Genomic DNA, 22,186 nt, shown 5'->3' with positions numbered 1-22,186 from the left:
ATCACATGGATTCAAATTATGATAATATAATCAATATGTTTGCACCAATGTATCGGGCAAATGCAATTATTTATATTTTCATTGTCTGATTATTTAAAAACAGAAAATGTCTTGTGGTGAATTCAGGGCTGTCAAAGTTAACGTGATTGATTAATAATGCACTAATGGGGTTATCATAAGCCATGGTTACCAGATCTGTGTTTTTTCCTTACACCAAACATTATTTTGTAGCACGCTTTTCATCTTATAATCACAAAAAGCTTTGATATTTTTGAAAATCGCTCAGCTTTCAAATTGAAAAAAAAAAATAAAAAAAATTGCGAAAATCAAACAATAAATGGCGTTTTGACACTCTTAAATGTGACGTGTTAGCACTAAAAACACTGAAGAGGAGCTTATTTACTGTTAATCATATATGTATGTTTGAATAAATTTGTCATGAAGACAAGTGTTTATGAAAACTGCCTTATATGCAAATGGGTTGTATACAAACATTTCACTTTTTATTAAAGTGTAATTACTATATTGGGCCCTACGATTTCCGTAATGCAGAAAACACAGATGGAATCTCAGAATCCATTCATAAAAACGGAATTTACTTTATAATGGGGAATGTTACAGAATTTATCAAAATTTGGATGAATAAATCAAAAGTAGGTGGGTAAACTTAAATCACATCGCCATATGGACTAGTGTCTGTGAATATTAAACCGCGAGAAGAATATTTAAATATGAATCCTTCATGTTCTGCGTGTCTCTATGTGAATGAATGGTGCAGATGTGCAAATACATTTATAACACAAACTGAAGCATGTTTGACGCTTGCAGTGTTTTTTCCAGTGTCTTCATCTATATGACGACATGAACAGAAAACTTCATCTCCAGAGCCACACTGAGAGTCACTTTGTGAGCATTTTTATTTTAATTTGAGAAAACTTTTCATATCATATACACACAGAAACTTCAAGATCTTCATGGCAACCCATCAAAATAAAAGTTTGGTTTAACTTGTGACAGAAATGTAGCCCTATTACTATTGTAGTACTATATTCTACTATTGTATTACAATTGTACAGTATAATGTATGTCTTAATGTAATCCTACTACTACTACTACTACTACTACTACTACTACTAATAATAATAATAATAATAATAATACAATAATTATTAATAATATTTGTAAAGGAATAATCAAGTTTTCATCCATGTTTTCATTTTAACAGTAAACCTGTTGTGCAGCACTTTGTTTGACCAAAAAAATTATTTAAATTTCACTTGATTAAAAATAAATTAATGTTTTATGCCTTCATTTGATTGCCAGAAAAATTAAATACACAGCACAGAATTTCTGAAGAAAAAGGAAAAAAAAAAAAATCTTAAGGGCCTATTATTGTAAACAAATTAATAAATTCAGTTGCTTTTTATTCATTCAATTAATTAGACAAGTTTTTGATTAAACCATTTAAATGGAAAACACTTTGGTAAAAAATAAAATAAAAAATGAAATGTAATTTCAGAAAAAATAAAACAGATTCATCGGGCCCGAATTATATCTGAAAATTGATTTCCTAGTAGGAAATTATAATTAACTCATAGAAAAACAGCATAAGTCTACAGAATGTCATCAAACAGATAGTACGTTAAGGTGTGTTTGAGCTGTAAGAGAACAGCACATGAATAGGTATGAATGCAGCTAATCATGTTTAAGTGTAAAGCACAATCAATGCATGAATGCATTAAGCAGGTGTAGTGGAGCAGGTTGGGTGGCCGCTGTAAGATGCATTGCACAGATGATTGGTCACAACGAGCCACGCTAACACGATCAATAGCAGATATAGTGTGTAAACCCAAGAGGAATGGCAAACACCAATGAGGCGGAGGGAATTTGTTCCACTTTCTGTGTATTGGCTGTGCCCTCCACACAATCTTCTACAATATGGAGATCTGGTGTTTTCTCAGGAGAAGACAGAAAGGCAGATGTTAAAGGGGTCGTTTCATGACGTCATGTGCTCATTAACATATGACCGCCCACATTTACACATCTAAACACATGACTGATCGAGCTGAAAGACACCAGTTCAAAAATGTTCAATCATAATCAACACAAAGGTAGTTGCATATAGAACTTCGTCTCAATAGGAAGGAGGTCAGAAATAGTGGAAAATTAAAAAGCATAACAGTATAGTGACAGTAACAAAGTGAAAGTATAAAGTTTTCATATTTTAATCATTAAATAATAATTTAAATGTCACTGTAACAATGTGCAATCTTGGTTTAAGATCCTTTAGTGGATTACATGAGGAAACACATTTTTGGAAGCTTTGGGAGTAAAAAACGAAAAAGGTAATTGGAACTTTTTATCTCACAATTCTGACTTTATAATTGCAACAAGCTTCTATGTTTTTTTTATGGGACAGCTCTATTGAGGAAGAAGTTCTCTTTTTTTATGTTTGGACAACATTTAAAAAAAAAAAGATAATAATTTTATGTGAACCCCTAAATGAAAGTTTGTTCTAGCTGCCACTGATAGCATAAATGTGGTATCAGAAAGGTTTTCACTTGATTTTTTTTCAGCAAAAGGCACTCGATGTTTCCAGCAATCTCTGCGGTTGTTTATACGGGTCTTATTTGAGCACTCTGGAGGTCAAAGGTCAGCTCAATGATTCATGCATGACTGAGTGTGTTGACCAAACCGCATTAGATCACTTACAGTGACCTTTGTCCCCTTGCCATTACAATGAGAATTATGTAAAGTGATAATGCACATTAAAAGCATTCTGCTCTACAACATGATTTGGCTCTTTAAAGCGAGCAGCTAGCTGAAAAACAGAGCTGTTATCCTTTAATATTTATTCAACCAAGCTTAAAGCTTTTAAAAACAGTGTGTCAGTAAAAGCGGAGTTGATTTTTGATACCGATTGTTTGAAAAGAGTTACTGTACAGTAGTTTGTGTGACAGTGTTCTGAACTGTTCGTAACAAAAGTGCTTAAGTAGCCATACATTTGTAAATGTATCTGTGTTTGAGAGAGGAGTTATAGTGCACTGAAACTAGGAGTGAAAAGAAATCTATTGATTGAAAAACAAAAAACAAACAAACAAAAAAAAAAACTAAATTTAATTAAATAAAAAGAAGCAAAATTAAACATGCATAGAGATGTTAGATAGATATAGGGTAGACACTTACTTTTTCCCAAAGGAGAACATGTGCTTCTAATTTGAAAAAATTAAGAGCGCATAAAGAACTTCAGGAGCACATTGGAAATCATATAATATGATTTCCCTTAATAAAGAGATACAAGGAGACATTTACAAGCAAAATTACTTATTTGAATACAAAATTACACTATGGGTACGTTTACATGACAACGATGTATTAAAAATGGGAACGTTTTTTTTTTTCTTTGTACAGATGACGATGTTATGAAAAAGATCTGCGAAAATGACTAAAAAGCACTGTATTACACATACCAGGTCAGTAGTTGGCTATGTCACTTTGTAAAGAAAGAATACGCACCTGCGCACATACCCAATCTTTTACAGAGTTCTCGCGTCAAACGCTCACGCCTATTGACTAAACACTAAATACGCATGTGCATGCCGTCGCCGTTTTCACAAATTCACGTTTTTGTAGTTTACACGGAGATGATAACTGTATAGTTATCAAAAAATGTGCACTTTGATATCTGTTTTACAAAGTTTGCATTGTCAGACTCCATTGTTGTGTAGATGAATGGCCAAAATGTATAAAAAGTGTGAATGTCTCCTATATGTCTCCTAAATGTCTCCTTTCCTCTCAGATCGAAGGCAATTTGTGTCCCTGGGTGGATGCAGATCCAAAGTTGGGGCAGTGCAATTTGGAGTTCCCCAGGGATCTGTTTTGAGTCCCTTGCTTTTTAGTATGTACATTTTTCCCCTGGGTCAACTTCTTAGATCTTTGGGTCTTAAGTTCCATTTTTATGCAGACAACACCCAAATTTATATTCATTCAAAACCTGGCGATAATATGGTTGTTGGCTTTCTGGAACATTATATCTCTGAGATAAAAATATGGATGTCTCATAATTTTCTCTGTCTCAACAGCGACAAGACTGAGGTTATGCTCATCGGTTCATTCCAACAAATTCGTAAAGCTGATGCTGTAACCTTAATGGTGGATGGCTCTGCTTTGGAGTTTCAAACTAAATTAAAAAAATTTGGGGGTGATATTTGATGCAAATTTAACATTTGATCCTCATGTCCAGAATATGGTCAAAACTTAATTTTTTCATCTTTGCACGATTGTGCCCCATGTTATCTTTCTCGGTGGCTGAAAAACGGATAAATTCATTCTCGCATTGACTATTGTAATACTTTGCTTGCTGGGCTTTCTAAATCTTCCCTAAACAAATTGATGTATGTCCAAAACTCAGCGGCTAGAATCCTGACAAGGTCCAGGACAAGTGAGCACATCACTACCATCTTGGAGTCATTGCACTGGCTCCCGGTCAGGTTGGGCATCGATTTTAAAATTCTCATGCTCACCTACAAGGCCTTGCAATAAATTCATTAAGGCCTAAATTCCTTTAGCACCACAATATTTGTCTGAACATTTAACTGCATACACCCCAAGACACAATCTTCATTCTTCTGATTGTGGCTTTTTAATTGTTCCTTCAGCGTGTTTACGTTCTATGGGTGACCGGGCTTTTTCTTCTTTTGCTCCCAAACTCTGGAATGCTCTTTCCAATGAGATCAGACATGCTGACTCTTTTAGTGTTTTTAAATCTTCACTTAAAACTTATTTTTTTAGGCTTGCATACGAGTGATTATTATTATAAATGTGTTGTTTTGCTTTTTGTATAATGCATCTTTCTCTCTTAATTTTGCTCTAATGTATGTTTATTGTATTGTATGTTTCTGTGAAACGCTTTGAGACGTAACTTTTAAAGGCACTATATCAAAAAAAGTTTTTTATTATTATTATTATTATTATTATTATAATTCATCAACAGTATTATTGACTGATTGTGAACTGCTCTGAAACCACGAGCTTGTAGAATGAGCAACTGCGCCGCAAGTTCCCCCCCCCCTTTTTTTTGTTGTTGTTGTTGTTTTCACATTTATTTTAAGAAATCATCGAGCCATAGCCTATCGTGATTCCTGTTTGCTGTCCCCATATTTAAGACCGTTTAAATGATTACTAAGACTTCTGTTACACCATTTAAGATATTTAAGACTTTTTACAAAATTTACAAGTGTGTAAATTTTAGCGGCATCTAGCGGCACCTCACCCCTCCCTTCTGAAGCAAAATAGAGAAGCTACGGTGGCCGTCTGGACGACACAAGACACATATGCCGTTGCCTGAGACAGCAGAGAGTAGTCAGTCAAGCAATGAGGTTTCTTCTTACTTCTAACAAAGAACGGTATTTGCTTCTAATAAACCAGACGACTACTACTACTACCACTACTACTACTTCATGCGTATTCAATGTAGTGACGATGAATGCTGCCTCTAAAAACATGAATGATTTAGAAGAACAACATAGTGACTTAGTGTGCTCTGTAAAGCAGTTTGTCTGTTTAGGGCTACTGTAGAAACATGTTGGCACATAATGGTGAATTAACATGTAAGGGGACCCACGGTGTATGTAGATAGAAATGACTCATTCTAAGGTAATAAAATAATGGTTCATTATGTAAGGCCATTATACATGACAGTATGTATATTATATTGCATTTCTGTCTATAGATCCTCCCAAATTGTACACATTGCACCTTTAAATTTCAGCTGGGGGGACTAAATTTAAGACCTGAGGGGACCTACTTTTTATTTACACTAAATACATTCTACACTTTGCACACATCAATTTTAGTCACAGATTTTTTCAAGTAAGCAAATGAAACAACAAAAGCAAAACAGGCTGTGTGCTAATGCTCTGCTAAAACACGAGGTACACGTTGTTATTCCTGCTGATCTTGCAACATTCCTGTTCACATGTACATTTGTTTGTCTTACATGCTGAAATCGGACAGGAAGTGGCCCTTTCCTCAACCCTGAATCTGCTTTTGTGCAACCGATCAAATACTTAGTGTTTCTTCGTCTCAAAACTCAGATCAATCCAACAAAAACAACCTCCAAGCTCAAATCCTCAGTTCGAAGGGTCTCAGGGGGTTGAGATGTTTCCAAGTGTGCAGACAGGAAGAGCCAGTCATTACTGATCTGCAGATGTACAGATTCTGATACCATCCCTTCTGTTTCATAAGTCCGGTTTTCCTCCAGAGAGACGCTTACACGTTTTGAAAATAATTAGTAGTGGGAGAGTTATTGAGTGAGTGCCTGTGTTTAAGTGAAACTGATGAAACGGAGGTGTGTGTACGGATGGCAAGTGTGTGTATAAGTATGCGCACTTGGGTCAAAGGTTAATCCCTATTGATTCGGCAGCAGTCTGCATACAGCACCGCTGGGAGACAGCCGCCTCTGTTGGCAATCAACTAGCACAAATACATGATAAATCTTACTGTCTGCAGCCACTGATCAGTGCAGGCAAAGCTCAGCCACTACACAGACAGAGACTGCAGTAAACAGCCTCACCACGGCTGCCGTTAACTCCATCTGCTTCACTCCAGGCTCACCAACTCTCAGCATTAGCCAGCATGTGTGAGAATATGACATAAGGTGCAGGAGTGTTCATGTGTGGTCTTGGTCCGAACTTGCCAAGCGCCAAATGTAAGGGAAATTGGCTTTGATGAGAAAACAAAATGTTACTGGCCAGTTAGTCAGTGTCTTAAGGAATTTATAGTAATAACAATATTATGACCTATGTTTGTTTTGTATTTGTTTTATTTTCTGTTGTTGTTGTTGTTTTTTGTTTGTTTGTTGTGCTGTAATTAGATTTTTTTAAGGTTTTTTTGTGTATTTTCAGTTGCATTTTGTAATAATATGACCTATGGTTTATATATATATATATATTTTTTTTTTTGGTGTGTTTTCAGTTTAGTTTAGTTTAGTTTTGTGTGTGTGTGTGTGTGTGTGTGTGTGTGTGTGTGTGTGTGTGTGTGTGTGTGTGTGTGTGTGTGTGTGTGTGTGTGTGTGTGTGTGTGTGTGTGTGTGTGTGTGTGTGTGTGTGTGTTTTGTAATAATGACCTGTAAATACTACATGTTTGTTTTGTTTTGCTTTTTGTTGTTTTGTGAATCAATTCAATCCATTTGTTTTTTGCATGCATTTATTGCTCACCCAATTTCAAACTATGCACAAGTTTAATATGTAGGGTCTAAATATAAACAGATAATAATAATAGTACTGTTTGACTTGCTTGGTAGTAATAGTCAAGTATGACATTGCTTAATTTGAGTTTTGTTGCTAATAAAAATGTTTAAATTTGAGTCTTTAATTTGATCAATACCTCCATTATTGGACAGTGTTGCAAGATGTTAATTTTGGACCCTGTCTGTGCATTTGTGTATTTACTGTCTTTTTCAGCACTTAAAGGGATAGTTCACCAAAAAATGAAAACTGTCCCATGATTTACTCACCCTCAAGCCATCGTATTTATGACAATCTTCTTTCAGATGAACACAATCTGAGATATATTAAAAATATCCTTAATCCTCCGAGCTTTGTAACGGTAGTGAATGGGGCTCGAGATTTTGAAGCCCAACATAAATGCATCCATCCATAATAAAAGTAATACATATGACTCCAGGGGGTTAATAAAAAGACCTTCTGAAGTGAATCGATGGGTTTTTGTAAGAAAAAAATACTTTATAAAGTAACAAGTTACTCTTGCACCGCAAATCGATGCATACGGCCGTCTGCCAGAAGCTAGTTATTTTACTTTATAAAGTTTTAAATATGGATATTTTTTCTTACAAAAACCCATTGCTTCGCTTCAGAAGGCCTTTATTAACCTTGGACTTGTATGGATTACTTTTATGATGAATGGATGCATTTTTTTTGGGCTTCAAATCATCAATCTTCTATAAAGTTATCAGCCTTTTCTTGTTGAATAAATTCTCATTAACAATTACTCTTCTTTGTCATGAGGTGATCACAAGCATAGATATTTAATAACCAGTGTCTAATTATAGAGAGCAAGGGTCACTGAAGGTCACGCCTGAGCAGTGAAGAAAGAATTCAGACAATCATTACAAAGAAATAAAGTGGTCATTTATTCACACAGAGCCAAACAAACGTGAGTAACCACCCTTCAGCACCTGATGGCACACTAAGCCAATTAGAAAACATAAACAAATAAATAAATAATAGCAGCTTTGATAAAGCCATCTGTAAGCTATTAGATGGTCAATGTGAAAAATACACAGTTGAATTTGTGATGAAACTGCTCAGAATTTAATTTCAGGCCCAACGGTGTCTCTTTGGGACGGTTGGCGAAACATAATGTAATAATGTTTGCCAAATCAATAATAATTCTTCGTTTTTCCCTCTTAATCTTTTCACCTCTCTACTTTTTTCCCCTCAATATGATTCTGTCTCTCACTCTCTCTTCGTTTTATTTTCTGTTCGCCATTCACTTCCCTCTTTCTCCATTTTAACTCTCATTCGCTCTCCCGTTCCCTCCCTCTCTAATCCGATCATGCAGGGAATAAGTGTATGCACCATGAACACATTTAATTTTCCCAGTTGGTTTTCAGCAGGCCTAGAGGTGTGCTTTAATAAGGATCAATGGCACTTTATCTAGGACAGGACCCACTTCACAGCATGCAAATTAAACACCAACACTTACAGAAGAAAGGGGAAAAAAAGGAAAAGAAATGGATTTAATTAAAAAAATGTAGAACCACAGGCTCTGGGAATTCAATTAAAGGATTTATGCAAAGGTTGGCTAGCTTTTGGTGTTGCAGTTACTGTTTGTATAATGAGCTTTTCATATTAAAAATCAATAGGTAATCTAGGGTGGAAGATCAACTGCATACGTACAATTTTGAAATCAATTTGAAAAATAGTCCATCAGCCACATGTCACAAAAAAACAGGCCTCTATCAGGGTGGATATGGATCTGGAAGCCTGATTTTAGGGGAAGCAGTTGGGAATTCTGGGAAAGGGTGTTTTGAGACATGGGGGTTGTAAAGATTGGTTGCCAGGTTTATGAACCAAATAGGAGAGGGATTGTACCATATTTTTCAAAGAGACCAAACATTGTGATTGTCAAAGCCATAGTGCTCAGACAAAATTTCATGCCATTCATGCCAATTATTCTCCAGGCATCTGTTATAAAGCATAATTCACTTCATGACGGGATTACCAACATTATGGTAAAACGGTTGACCCTCATGAATGTTCCAACTTCATGTATATAAAAAAAAAAAAAAAAAAAAAAAAAATTTCATTAAATTGTAATGACAGCATGTAACTAAATTGTTAAAATTACAATAAATTCAACATGACATGAGCACAGCATTAGTACCGTCCCCTTTTTCTTCACAGTATTTCCTGCTATCTCTCTACTACATAAAAAAAAAAAAAAAATGGCAAAAAGGCCAAAAACATTGTGATCACATGACACAGCCTGAAGTGAAACATCCTTGGCCGAAACCCCTAAATAATTACTCAAAGTGACAGATCCCTCTAGAACAAGACAGAAACATCATCAATGCAAGTCATTGGAAGTCATCGTCTCACTCCGCTAGCATTCATGTGCTAGGTCTGATGGTCTTCAGATGAACACAGAATTAGCTCCACACACTCAGATGGATGGGCCACTGTGTGACTTTGACTGGGGGTCAAACTGGAATGACATGACAGCTCCCGGGCTCGCCCGAATGCTGCCTGCCTGCCTCTGATTGGTCCTTTATCGATTCCGACACCTTCCTAGCCACATCGGCTGATCAAGCAATAAACTATTTGCTCAGTTTCCTACTGAACAACGAGTCGCTCGCTGCAAAGAGCTGCAAGCGTATGTACGTGTGTGGTTGCCTGAAGACCCACACATTATTTTAATGAAATGGTGTGTCTTGGTAGACTATAATCCTGGTAATAGGATTGAGTTGAGACACACATGTCAATACAAGCAAATGGGATTGTGTGCTTTTAGGTCTCAGATTGTCTTGCAGACTCATAATAGGTAATGCGGGGGGAGGTGAGAGAGATGGAGAGAGAATGGAGTAACATCAAGCCAACATATTGCCCAATTAAATTAAAGATTAAAGTCTATTCAAGGTCTGATGTTCAGTTCCAACCAGAACCTTATGCAGGACAAGGCGTTGTGCTGCTTACATGCACAGTTCACAGTCTGCTGCTCTGAACCTACTGTCCCCATGTTGGATTCAATTTAAGTGCAGAAGGGCTGCAAAAGAACATTTCAGTGTGATGTAATGTGTGCCAGGCCGCTTGTTGGGGTTCATCTGGACTTGTGGACTGGCTTGAAAACAAAGTTCTGGGGTACGGTTCATATGAAAGCAATATGACAGATGTTAAGCACTATTGATAATGAATTCATGACTAGTTTTATTTTATTTGCTGCTTGCTTTATGTGGCTGACACAACCGTTCTGTAGAAGCAAATGGACAAAAGCATGAAAGAAGACCTGCGGGTCCCAAAAGGGTGGGATTGAACTTTGGTTCGGACAAAGCAAACCAAGGGTAAAAACTGCCAAAAAGATAGCATGTTTCGAGTCTTGTTAGAACCTAAATCAACTCCTCAGCTCATTGACGCTCACTTTTCCCACCTCAGGCTTGACGTCACTTTGCTTACCATAGTATAAATTTACTATATAGAGCACTGTCTAAAAATATTGAGAATGATAAATTACACAGAATTTGAAAGGTTTATTGTCAATCTGTGGTGTCTGTTTTACGATACAGATGCTCCAGAAACAGTAATATTGTAATTTGTATTGTAGTGTAAATGACAACACGCAAAATCAAAACGGGACTTCATACCTTTGTTATGAAATAGCGATCGCGAGATAAATCCAATCTGTCACACTTGGGTAAAATGTCCATGATAAGCATCCGTTGAAAAACATCCAGCAGCACTTTTTGTCCACAGAAGCATTAAATCCATGAAATATTGATACATATTGTCCATTGTTTACGTCATATTTCTCATGAACGATTGGCTCTCCATCATCGTTCTTCAATATATTATGAAATCTGAGCACAGTTTATGTTGTAAAACTGTGTACGATCGTATACATTAGACTCTCACAAACAAATGAGCCTGTGTCTAAAGTATATTTTTTTAAATAGTGCAGCAGTTTTACTTAGTGTTGTCAAAAGTACCGGTACTTCAGTACTGAAATTTTGAAAATGTGACGATACCCGCATTTCTGTAGTACCGGTTGTACAGAGAATCCGGGTATATTCGGTACCCAGTGACAGGGCTGTGGCAGTATTTACGTGAATATGACACGAGTGAAGCACAAAGCTTTGTTTACAAAAGTAATAATAGGTTAGCAATTAAATGTGACATCGCAGCCATGGAAACATTTTGGTTCATATCGAATGACAGAGGTACGTGAATAAATTTACGTCCATAAATTTAAGCTTTGTATTCTGTTTTGCGAATCGCGATCTGGTCACCTGATTATCAGAGAATGCAACAATATTCCATTAGTTATTCCACTGAACATGGAATCTCTGTTTATTTTCCCAAATCTTCACTCAATAATTACCATTATTTACCGATATTTATTTCATAGTTTTACAGGCTGTAGTGTGTTGTGTCACTGACGGAATCGCTAAAATAAACACGCACGTCTGTTACCTCTGTTGAAAAAACCATCATATGCTGGTAAGGTAGATTTTGAAACTGGTATGCTGGTTTGAGCTGGTTTATGCTGGTCCAGGACCAGTTTAGGACCAGCATGGACCAGCATAAACCAGCTCAAACCAGCTTCAAAATCTACCTTACCAGCATATGATGGTTTTTTCAACAGTACAAAATGGATGTTTGAGCTTTTTTTTTTTTTTATATATTTCAAAATGTATTTAATTGAGGTAGCCTATATATACACACACAAACATACACACACTCTCCAAATCATACTTTTTTTTTTTTTAAATAGGCTATATAAAATAATAAAATAGTTCCAACAGATTTTGCTGTGGTACCGAAATTGGTACCGAGAACCGTAAAATTTTCATGGTATTGGTACTGACTACTGAAATTATGGTACCGTGACAACACTAATCAAGTCAAGTCAAGTCACCCTTATTTATATAGCGCTTTTTATAATGCAGATTGTGTCCAAAGCAGCTTTACAGTGATAATTGGTATATAATACCACTAGTTTTACTTATAATATCCAAGAAGTGCCGTCGGATTTTGTGGCTTTTGTCTTGAGAGGCATATTCTCCAGCCATTGTCATTGTAGTAAATCAGAGGTGGTTTTATGATTACGTACAGCTGTCTGGACCATTCAGAAATCAGATCTTGTCTGTGTAGCTTTCGAAGGCATCTTTATTAATATTTTTTAATGATAAAAAGATGTTATGCAAAAAAAAAAAAAACCATTTAATTCCATTATACTTTAGCTTGTCTTACTTTTTTAATCCTGAATCTTTGAGAATAAAGCTCCATTCATCTTCTTTCAAATAATACCACAACTATGCTCATACTCCAAATGGTTTAAGAAAGACAACCATTCGAGTTCAAGCTTGTCATTTCCCTGTTTTGGGCTCAAAATGGGGGGTGTGCATAAAGAGGTTAACACTGTAAAAAGTAATACGCTCTATCTACTCAATAAAATTGTGGCAACAGATTATACGCAAAATTACTGATTAAACTCAACATACAAGAATTGAGTTAGAATTAATCAAATTAAATCCTTAAAAGTCAACAATAGAAAATGTGTAAAATTATCAAAGTACATTACAAAAACCACAAACTGACATAAAAGTAATGAGTCAAAGTGCCCAACTAAATGAAATACTGAATACCAAATATTTTCAATAAAATCAACATCTAAACCTCTGTTAATTCTTGTGTTTCTCTTTCCTTCAGTGATTTTGCTTGTTATCATCGGGTGTCTTCAATGTTGGCAATAAAAAATAAAGAGTTCTTAATTCATCTCTGTCCGTTATTCAGATATTTTTGTTTAAATTTTACTTCAATTTTTCTTGTTTTAAATGGTTGACATTGAATCAATTAATTTGATTAATTCTAGCTTAATTCTATGTGTTGAATTTAATTAACAACATTGCTTGTAATCTGTTGCCAACATTTTATGGAGTAGATATAGCGCATCAGGGGCCAGTTCCATAAACATAGCCACTATGACCACTAGACTGAACAACTAGCAACTAACCAAGGAGTAATCAGTCTTACCGGCCACTGAAATGGACTGGTCAGATAAAGGACTGTTTGGATGCCTCTGGGATCCCTGATCTAGATACAAACCCTTGAAGAAGAGGAGGGATATTGTCCAGATATAACCACAGGGAGAGAGTGGATAGAGTGGCCATCTGATGTATTTGATATACTAGTGGATCATTGTAGGGCGAGAACTCCAGTAGAATCAGAGACAGCACAGATGACGCCTGCAGCCCATAGTGGAAAACATCCCGGCAGGCTGAGTGAACTGGTTCTCTTCTCAACCTGCAGGTCCTAATCACCAATTATGAGCCCATTAGGGCTGCTGGCAGCTCATTGTGTCCCGCCGCAGCGGAAGGGGATCTGGGTGTAGACCTCTGCCCCACTTCGCTCCGCTCCACTGAGCGCCTGTCAGCCCCGGTTGCGGCTTTGCCGTGATAGGACCCGTGTACCGGCAGATAACAACACCTGACCTTACAACCGGTTACCGGGGGACGCTCACCACTCCGACAGGGCTCAGCGCAGCGCGACAGCGGTGGGGATAAATCTGAGCAGCTCGGGGTGACGAGACTTCATTAAAGAAGAGCAAGAGAGAATGGGTAATGCCTCTGTAGTGTACTAATAGAAGCAGAGCCCTCGTTAGCCGAGCGTGAGGAAAGATCCATCAACAGCATCTCCTCCTTTCGCTTGGCTTACAAGAGGACTGAGAGCGAGTGAGATTTAGACTCCCATAAGGAAACAGTGGCAGCAGTCTCACAGCAGGCTGGTTAAATTATCTCACAGGTGAGAAGCGAGACACTTGCCAATGCACAGAGGAACTTGTTAAAGTCCCCCTTTTAGAGCAAACCGCCGGCTAATGTACGACTATTGGGCCATGGTCAAAAGTTCAGCCCCTGCATATGTAAAAAGGTAGCGGAGCGCCCGAGGCAGAATCCTGGGGAAAATAATTGCGCTAAACTGCTGAAAACGCGCAGTCAGATGGCGGACTGGATCCCAATGAAGTGATTGTGAGGAGGGCGGGCATGACGGGGGGAAGGTGGGGTGCTGATTGGGTGGCTGTGATTTTCCCAGCAGCTTCATGTCCCAAAGCATCAAGCAGCTATTAGATGCCACAATACCCAACCGTCTAAGAAATGTCAAACCAAACATGCTAAAACAGCTGTTTGACTACACAAATGAAAAGGTTACAGAGGCTTCAGGGACGCATAGTACTTCATATAAAACCACACAGGAAGTATCAAAAATGACCTTTTTCGACATTGAGAAAAAAACACCTAACACACTTAAAGCATTTCTGATCTAAACAAAATGCTTGTAAAATATTTGCTTATGGAAATGAATATCTGGGGAATTCTTGGATTTGGATTTCTCATAACATCAATTATTATGTTTTGTTGTTTCTAAACTTATTTCGACGAGTCGTTATATGAAATGCAATGCCGCTACAATAAATATCCTACAAAATAACAGTATATCCTACTGTAGTTGCAAATATTTTTTCACATCAAAACATTTCACATAGAGTTCAATGGCAGATTTGTCAAATATGTGTTTGAACAATGTTGCTTCCTAATAAATCAGGACAATGAATCACATTAGTGACATGGAGAATCCACATAGTATGCTGTAGTATGCAAATTGTGTATACTTATTTGTAGTTGTTTCTAGAACACAATAAACACCTTTTATATTGATCTGAAGTGCATTGTGATCTGCAGCATTTTTATGCTGAACCAATAGCAGATCGAGTTAGAGTCATTATTGTAAGGCAGGCGTAATAACAATAAATAGGGCAGCATGATTTGGTAAAAGAAAAAAAAAACAACTAAAAGTCTTAAAATTGCAATTGCCTTTATCACTGTATAAAATACTATAAAATAATATATTTTCTGACTAAAGTCAGATCACAAAAGGAAGTTATTTCAAACACTCGACTGACATTATAGAGTGAGTAAAGTAAAAATATGTCATTAAATGTTTTCTTCTGTTGGACAACCCATTATAATTCTTATTGCATTGGAACAATAATGTGGAACAAAACTTTAGAAACCTAAATTACACTCAAACACCACAAAAATGTAAAAAGTATGTTGATGCTTATTGTTTGTTACAGAATATTTACTGTTGTTCAGTAATGTATATTATCAGTTTTTTGTCAAAAGCCATTTAATGGTTGACAAACACACCATTGCACACTAAGCATACTAACACAAAATTTGAAAACAAATTATACAGACGTTTCAGTTAAAGATGTAAATGTTTTAAGTTGCATTTGTCGAAAAAAGAAGCACTTCAATACCAGTTGTCTTTTGTTTCATCCACTTATTGTAATGTATAACTAAACTGATTAGTGCCTTTGGTATTTTAAAGTTCAAGAATTAAAAAATATCAATTTAAATTTGCTTAAATTTTACAATTGGGAAAACAAATCTTTTATGGTAGAAATATCTTTAATTATATTATCGCATTTTCGATATTATTTCGGTTAATCGTGCAGCCCTATTAATAACAATGATACTAATATTAATAATTTTAGTTGATTAAAAATTGTATCCTAAATTGTATACTAAAATCCTATCCTCTGTGGGAAGTTTAATCAATGGAATGATGCATTTTTATCCTTACAGGCTCTCTGACAGGACGCCCGTATGCCAGGAAAGATCAGTACCGTCGTTCCGCCCAGCACAAGAGACCACTTGATTATCATGAGGAGAAAATGACTCCACTCTTATCAAAGCTAAACACTTCTGAAGATCAGCATGGGCTAATGTTCAACTGCAGGCCATCAAGAGAGCAAGGGAGATGAATGGCAGATCATATGTACAGATTATAGATGAAGACAGTCGTGTGAGTTTAAGTCAGATATCAGTCCTGCCTCTTACCCATTGAATTTTTATTAACTCAGCAAAACTGAAAATTATCTACAAATTACAAGATCAGATGATGATACCCGGTTTCATGAATTACACTGAAACATCCTTATTAACATCAATATTTTTTTTAATCTGAGATATTATGAAAACAAAATGATTAAAAAATATATTATTATTATTATTATTATTAAATAGTTTGGTTTTATGAAGGCTTATCTTACATTACCATACAGTAATTTGTGATGTTTGATGTATCTATGCATCAAACTATTAAGAAACGCTAAAGTAAATGGAAGTGTCCCACTCAGATGCAATAAAACAGCAAAATAAGAGGTTTTATTTTAGATTTGCGCAGTTATAAATCACCTACAGCTTCTGGAGAAGACAAAGGCATTTTACTGTGCTTGGGTGTAATATCGTTCCAGGCTCTTCCTGTCAACATTATGCAGAGCTTTGCAACCTTGAACAATTTCCCAGCATCCCATATGAGACTGCAAGCAATTAAAACGATACCATCTTCATAGCCTCATAACCAATAAATAAAGTAACAGCTCTGTTTTGTGTTAAGTTCACTAATATCTGAGGGGGTTCAGGAAAGGGAGAGAGAGGAACATCAACACCTTGCCAAGAATTGGGTTTTTCCTATGTTAAGTGTCTGGGGGTCTTTATTTAATAAATAGAGAAAATCATTACTACATTAATTGAAGATAAAGAAATAACAATTAAAAAATAAATAACATAATAATAACAATAATTATTATTAATAATAAAAAGGCACAATTAAAAGCACAAATAACTTGCAACATTTAAAATTAGCGACTTTAGTTTTTAGTGTTTTTATTTATAATATAATAATATATCATGGTCATAATATAATATAATATAATCAATCTGCTTATGCTAAATATTTTATATTTATTATAATATATAAATTAATATTATTGAAATCATTGGAATATTGCATAATCATTTGTGATTTGTTGCCTTGCAAGCACTGGTATTTTCTACTGGAAATGCAAATACAGTACAATTTAAGGTCTAAAATTTCATAAATATTGTGCTTCTTTACATGTTTAAAACTAATCAAGGTTTATTCAACTGACAAAAGCACAAGGGGGAAAAAAAAAAAAATACTCAAATTAACCAATTACAGTTCAGAAACGGCAGCACACTTCCCATGCAAACAGAATGTCTTGATCCACATCAACGTCCATCAAACATGACTGACAGCTGGAGAAATGAGCGATTCTGAGTTATGACTGGGCTGTGCGCATAAACTTATGACATATTCATACCCATCTCTTTAATACTTAATCAGCTCAGTTGAAATACTCAACACTACATCAAAATCTGCCTTCAGAGTTTTCAACCAAAATTAAAACAAAGACTACATCAAATGCATTGTGTGGCCTAAAGCATATCAGAAGCGGAAGGAAATGCTTCAGGTGCGAGACAGGCAGATACTTTATGATTTATGAGGATGTTGAATTTTATAGTTTGTCTCTGTAAGTGTATGTGACTCGCCTCTTCGGGCTAAAACGGCTGAGAGTTGCCTACAGGAAGAGCTGCCCGCCTGATTTATGCGGCACTGGGGTATACGAGCAGCGTTACGGCAGCGTCACACACACACACACGATTCTTGCTAAAGAACCTAAAAACATGCTAGTGAAACTTTCTTGGATCACCACCACTGTATCTCCAAAATTCGCACAATTAATAGCAGGTTACAAACTGGTTCAAATGGGAAAAAGGGCATATCAGTCACAAAGTCGTATATGCATTTTTGTTCTTCAGCCAGCTAGCATTTCAAGGTTTCATGAGATCCTAATCAAATGCTGTTCCCAAAGGTTGGCAGCACAGTTAACCTCACTTTGGTCACATTTACAGGCAGCATTGCATGTATCAATTCAGAAAAGCAATTCCAGAAATCACTGCGACAAGCTCAGTGGAAAGAAGTAGAGTAAAACTTAAATATATTCAATAATAATTATGGATGCACAATATATTGTTACCATCATGGTTATTTGCCAATATTAGATTGACTGCTTTATTTATTTACACAAATATTTCAAAAACACTGTTAAATGTATTTGTACTTTTTTGTGTTTTAATTTGTTTAAAAAAATGGTATATAGTTTTAAAATTTATTAACATTGGCTATCGCATATAATAGCATGTTTGCGTGCTAATTGTTAACATTCTAAAAATATGGTTCTCAACTTCAAAGTATTTCAGCTAAAAACAAAAAACAACTAATGTCAAAACCTTGCATGTTTTCTATTCCACTGCCCGTCGCTTTGTGTTTTTCAATGCAAAAAAAAAAAAAAGCGTTGTGTAAACAACTTTTTCGGGTGTTGCGTTAGCTCAGCATAGCATAGTAAGACGCTAACATCAAACTCTATTGGAATTAGCTGTACATCAAGTCTACTTCTACTGTCACAAGAAAACAGCTGGTTGTGTGCCATGTGCTTTTGCTGCCTACGAATGAATGTTCAAAATCGGTGCCCATTTTGTTTATGATGCTGAAAAGTAGCTGATTAAATAAAAACTCAGGAACATACTCAATCCTCAGGGGAAAAATGAAATCTCTTGCTCTTACCATAGACTTGGTGAAGGGTCGTGCAAAGGTGAAGAGCAGGGTCATGAGCCACCAGCTGCGGTGGATGGAGGTATACATCATATTCCCAGGATGCAGTGCGTTACAGGTGACGCCGAAGGGAGACATGCGGCGGTGCAGCTCGTTGGAGAAGAGGATGTTGCAGAGTTTGGCACGGTTGTAGGCCAGCATTGACCAGTACTCCTTCTGCGGAGGTGAAAGCAGGTTCAGGTCCACCTTTCCACACGTGTCCACCAGATCAGTGAACCTTCAGAAGGAAAGAATGAGCAATAAACATAAAAATGAAACTAGAATCAAAAAGACACAATTAAAAGATAAACTTCTCCACTGTGTGGTATAACTCGGCTCAGCACGGCAGGACTCGGTTCGGCCTGGCTCACTTTACTTTCAGTTTGCGTTTCGTACTGCTTCAAAAGTGAGTGGGATTATAGACTGATCGTATAGTTGCTCCGCCTCTACTGCTGTGAATCCGCTCGTCTGCTGACCAGTCATTTCTTTTTTCAAGTTTTGTACAACAGTCATTTAAAGCAAGTCATTAAAAAAAAAAAAAAATGTGTTGGCTGTTACTGACTATTGTAGCTACTATTGTAAAATGTAAAACTATTGTAAAACGTAGCGGGTTTGGAGTCTCGTGTTTCAAATCCAATGACACTGTAGTGACGATTCTTTCTGACCAATCAGTGATCCGCAGTGTTTACATGTCACACTTAGTATCGGTAAGGCTCGCTTGGATCCTCAACCAAGGTGGTACTATTTAAGTGAGCCATACTGTGCTGTATCGAGCCGTAACACGCAGTAGAAAAGTGCCATACAGTGGGTATGGAAAGTATTCAGACCCCCTTAACCCTTAAATGCACAATAATTTAATCCTAGATGACAGAATAAGTGCAATTCACCTTTATTCCACAAGGTGGCTGATACACAATGCTGAAGTGATGACTCATTTAGACAGAAAACGAAATAATAAGAGAAACATGAAATGGCTCAGCGATTTACTGCAGAGCAAGTACTGAAAGCAATCAAATATGACTGTAACTGTCACTGGATGGATCTGGTGAAGCTGTTAGCGATCGAAATATTGATTTTGAAGATGTTGAAAATTATATACTTTTGAGAATATGTTTGAGATTGCGAATGGGCTCATATTCGTGACTTCAACCATAAAACTAACCTATTATTTGCTGAATTTACTGGGAAATGAGCTCTGACGAGGACAGTGATGATGACATAAAACATCTGCTCAAACGGAGCCCTTTCAAGCTCCAAAAGGTAACAAAATATGATTTATTTTATTCTTCTGTAATTGTTACTCTAATATCAAAGGAGTTTTATATTATCACGACAGGTAGAGATCCTTCTGTGTTAGATATAGATCCGGGTCGATAAAGACCCGAATATGTAAGAATGATTGGCAAAACAGTCATGCATTTAAGGGTTAGATTTTTCACTCTTTGTTATATTGCAGCCATTTGCTAAACTAATTTAAGTTCATTTTTTTTCCTCATTAATATACCCACAGCACCCCATATTGACAGAAAAACACAGAATTGTTGACATTTTTGCAAATTTATTAAAAAGAAAAACTGAAATATCACATGGTCCTAAGTATTCAGACTCTTTGCTGTGACACTCATATATTTAACTCAGGTGCTGTCCATTTCTTCTGATCATCCTTGAGATGGTTCTACACCTTCATTTGAGTGCAACTGTGTTTGATTATACTGATTTGATTTGATTAGGAAAGCCACACACCTGTCTATATAAGACCTTACAGCTCACAGTGCATGTCAGAGCAAATGAGAATCATGAGGTCAAAGGAACTGCCTGAAGAGCTCAGAGACAGAATTGTGGCAAGGCACAGATCTGGCCATGGTTACAAAAAAATTTCTGCTGCACTTAAGGTTCCTAAGAGCACAGTGGCCTCCATAATCCTTAAATGGAAGACATTTGGGATGACCAGAACCATTCCTAGAGCTGGCCGTCCACCAAACTGAGCTATCGGGGGAGAAGAGCTTTGGTGAGAGAGGTAAAGAAGAACCCAAAGATCGCTGTGGCTGAGATCCAGAGATGCAGTCGGGAGATGGGAGAAAGTTAACCATCACTGCAGCCCTCCACCAGTCGGGGCTTTATGGCAGAGTGGCCCGACGGAAGCCTCTCCTCATTGCAAAACACATGCAACCTGACCATCCAACCTGGATGCAAGGAGGAATGGCAGAGGATCCCCAAATCCAGGTGTGAAAAACTTGTTGCATCTTTCCCAAAAAGACTCATGGCAGTATAAGATCAAAAGGGTGCTTCTACAAAATACTGAGCAAAGGGTCTGAATACTTAGGACCATGTGATATTTCAGTTTTTCTTTTTTAATAAATCTGCAAAAATGTCAACAATTCTGTGTTTTTCGGTCAATATGGGGTGCTGTGTGTACATTAATGAGGGGAAAAAAATGAACAAATGATTTTAGCAAATGGCTGCAATATAACAAAGAGTGAAAATTTTAAGGGGGTCTGAATACTTTCCGTACCCACTGTATATGAACAAAAGCATTGGGACACACCTCTTGAATATTGAATTCAGGTGCCACAGGCCCATTGCCACAGGCATAAAAAAAAATCAAGTACCTAGCCATGTACCAGAGCTCAGTGAATTCAAACGTGATACTGTGATAGGATGCCACCTTTGCAGTAAGTCATTTAGTGAAATTTCATCCCTGTTAGATATTCCACGCTCAACTGTAAGTGGTGTTATTGGAAAGTGGAAGCATTTAGGAACAGCAGCAACTCAGCCACGAAGCAGAAGTCCACGTAGAGTCACCGAATGAACCGGTCACTGAGTGCTGAGGTGCATGGTGTGTAAAGTCACCAATGCTCTGCTAAATCCATAGCTGAAGAGATACAAACCTCCCCTGACATTAATATCAGCACAAAAACTGTGCTGCAGGAGCTTCACTAAGTGGGTTTCCATGGTTAAGCAGCTGTGTGAAAGCCTCATATCACCAAGAGCATTACCAAGCATGGGTTGGATTGGTGTAAAGCATGCTGCCACTGGACTCTGAAGCAATGGAAATGTGTTCTGTGGAGTGAAGAATCAGTCTGGCAAGACTGATGGGTGAGTCTGGGTTTGATTTTCCCTTACTTCCAATGAAGGGAAACCTTGATTCTACAGCATACCAAGACATTTTGAACAATGAACAGTTTGTGGAAGGCCTTTTCTATTCCAGCATGACTGTACACCAGTGCACAAAGCAAGGTCCATCAGGACATGGTTTGGTGTGGAAGACTGGCCAGCACAGAGCTCTGACCTCAACCCCATCCAACACCGTTGGGATGAACAGGAACAGAGATTGTGAGACAGGACTTCTCATCCAAAAATAAGTGCCTGTCCTCACAAATGCTCTGGATGGAAAAAATTCCCAAATAAACACTCCTAATCTTGTGGATAGC

At 36.9% G+C, this 22,186-nt stretch overlaps 1 protein-coding gene across 2 annotated transcripts in view; it reads right to left on the bottom strand.

Moving 5' to 3' along the window:
* Positions 1-22,186, bottom strand: part of wwox (WW domain containing oxidoreductase) — a 278,702-nt gene that overhangs the window by 177,552 nt on the left and 78,964 nt on the right. Inside the window, exons 8-9 of one of the 2 annotated variants that reach the window (XM_067379018.1) lie at positions 18,729-18,993; positions 1,635-1,956 (exon numbers count right to left, since the gene is read on the bottom strand). In XM_067379018.1, the coding sequence (XP_067235119.1) occupies positions 1,825-1,956; positions 18,729-18,993 (397 nt within the window). In that variant the 3' untranslated portion in view covers positions 1,635-1,824. Of the gene's footprint in view, positions 1-1,634; positions 1,957-18,728; positions 18,994-22,186 lie in introns of those variants that run through there. The other variant, XM_067379017.1, reaches the window with a different exon arrangement.

The sequence above is a fragment of the Chanodichthys erythropterus genome, chromosome 24 (genome assembly GCF_024489055.1).
Source record: "Chanodichthys erythropterus isolate Z2021 chromosome 24, ASM2448905v1, whole genome shotgun sequence".
NCBI lineage: Eukaryota > Metazoa > Chordata > Actinopteri > Cypriniformes > Xenocyprididae > Chanodichthys > Chanodichthys erythropterus.
Note: the sequence above shows the minus strand (reverse complement) of the source record. Positions and strands in the feature narration are given on the sequence as shown.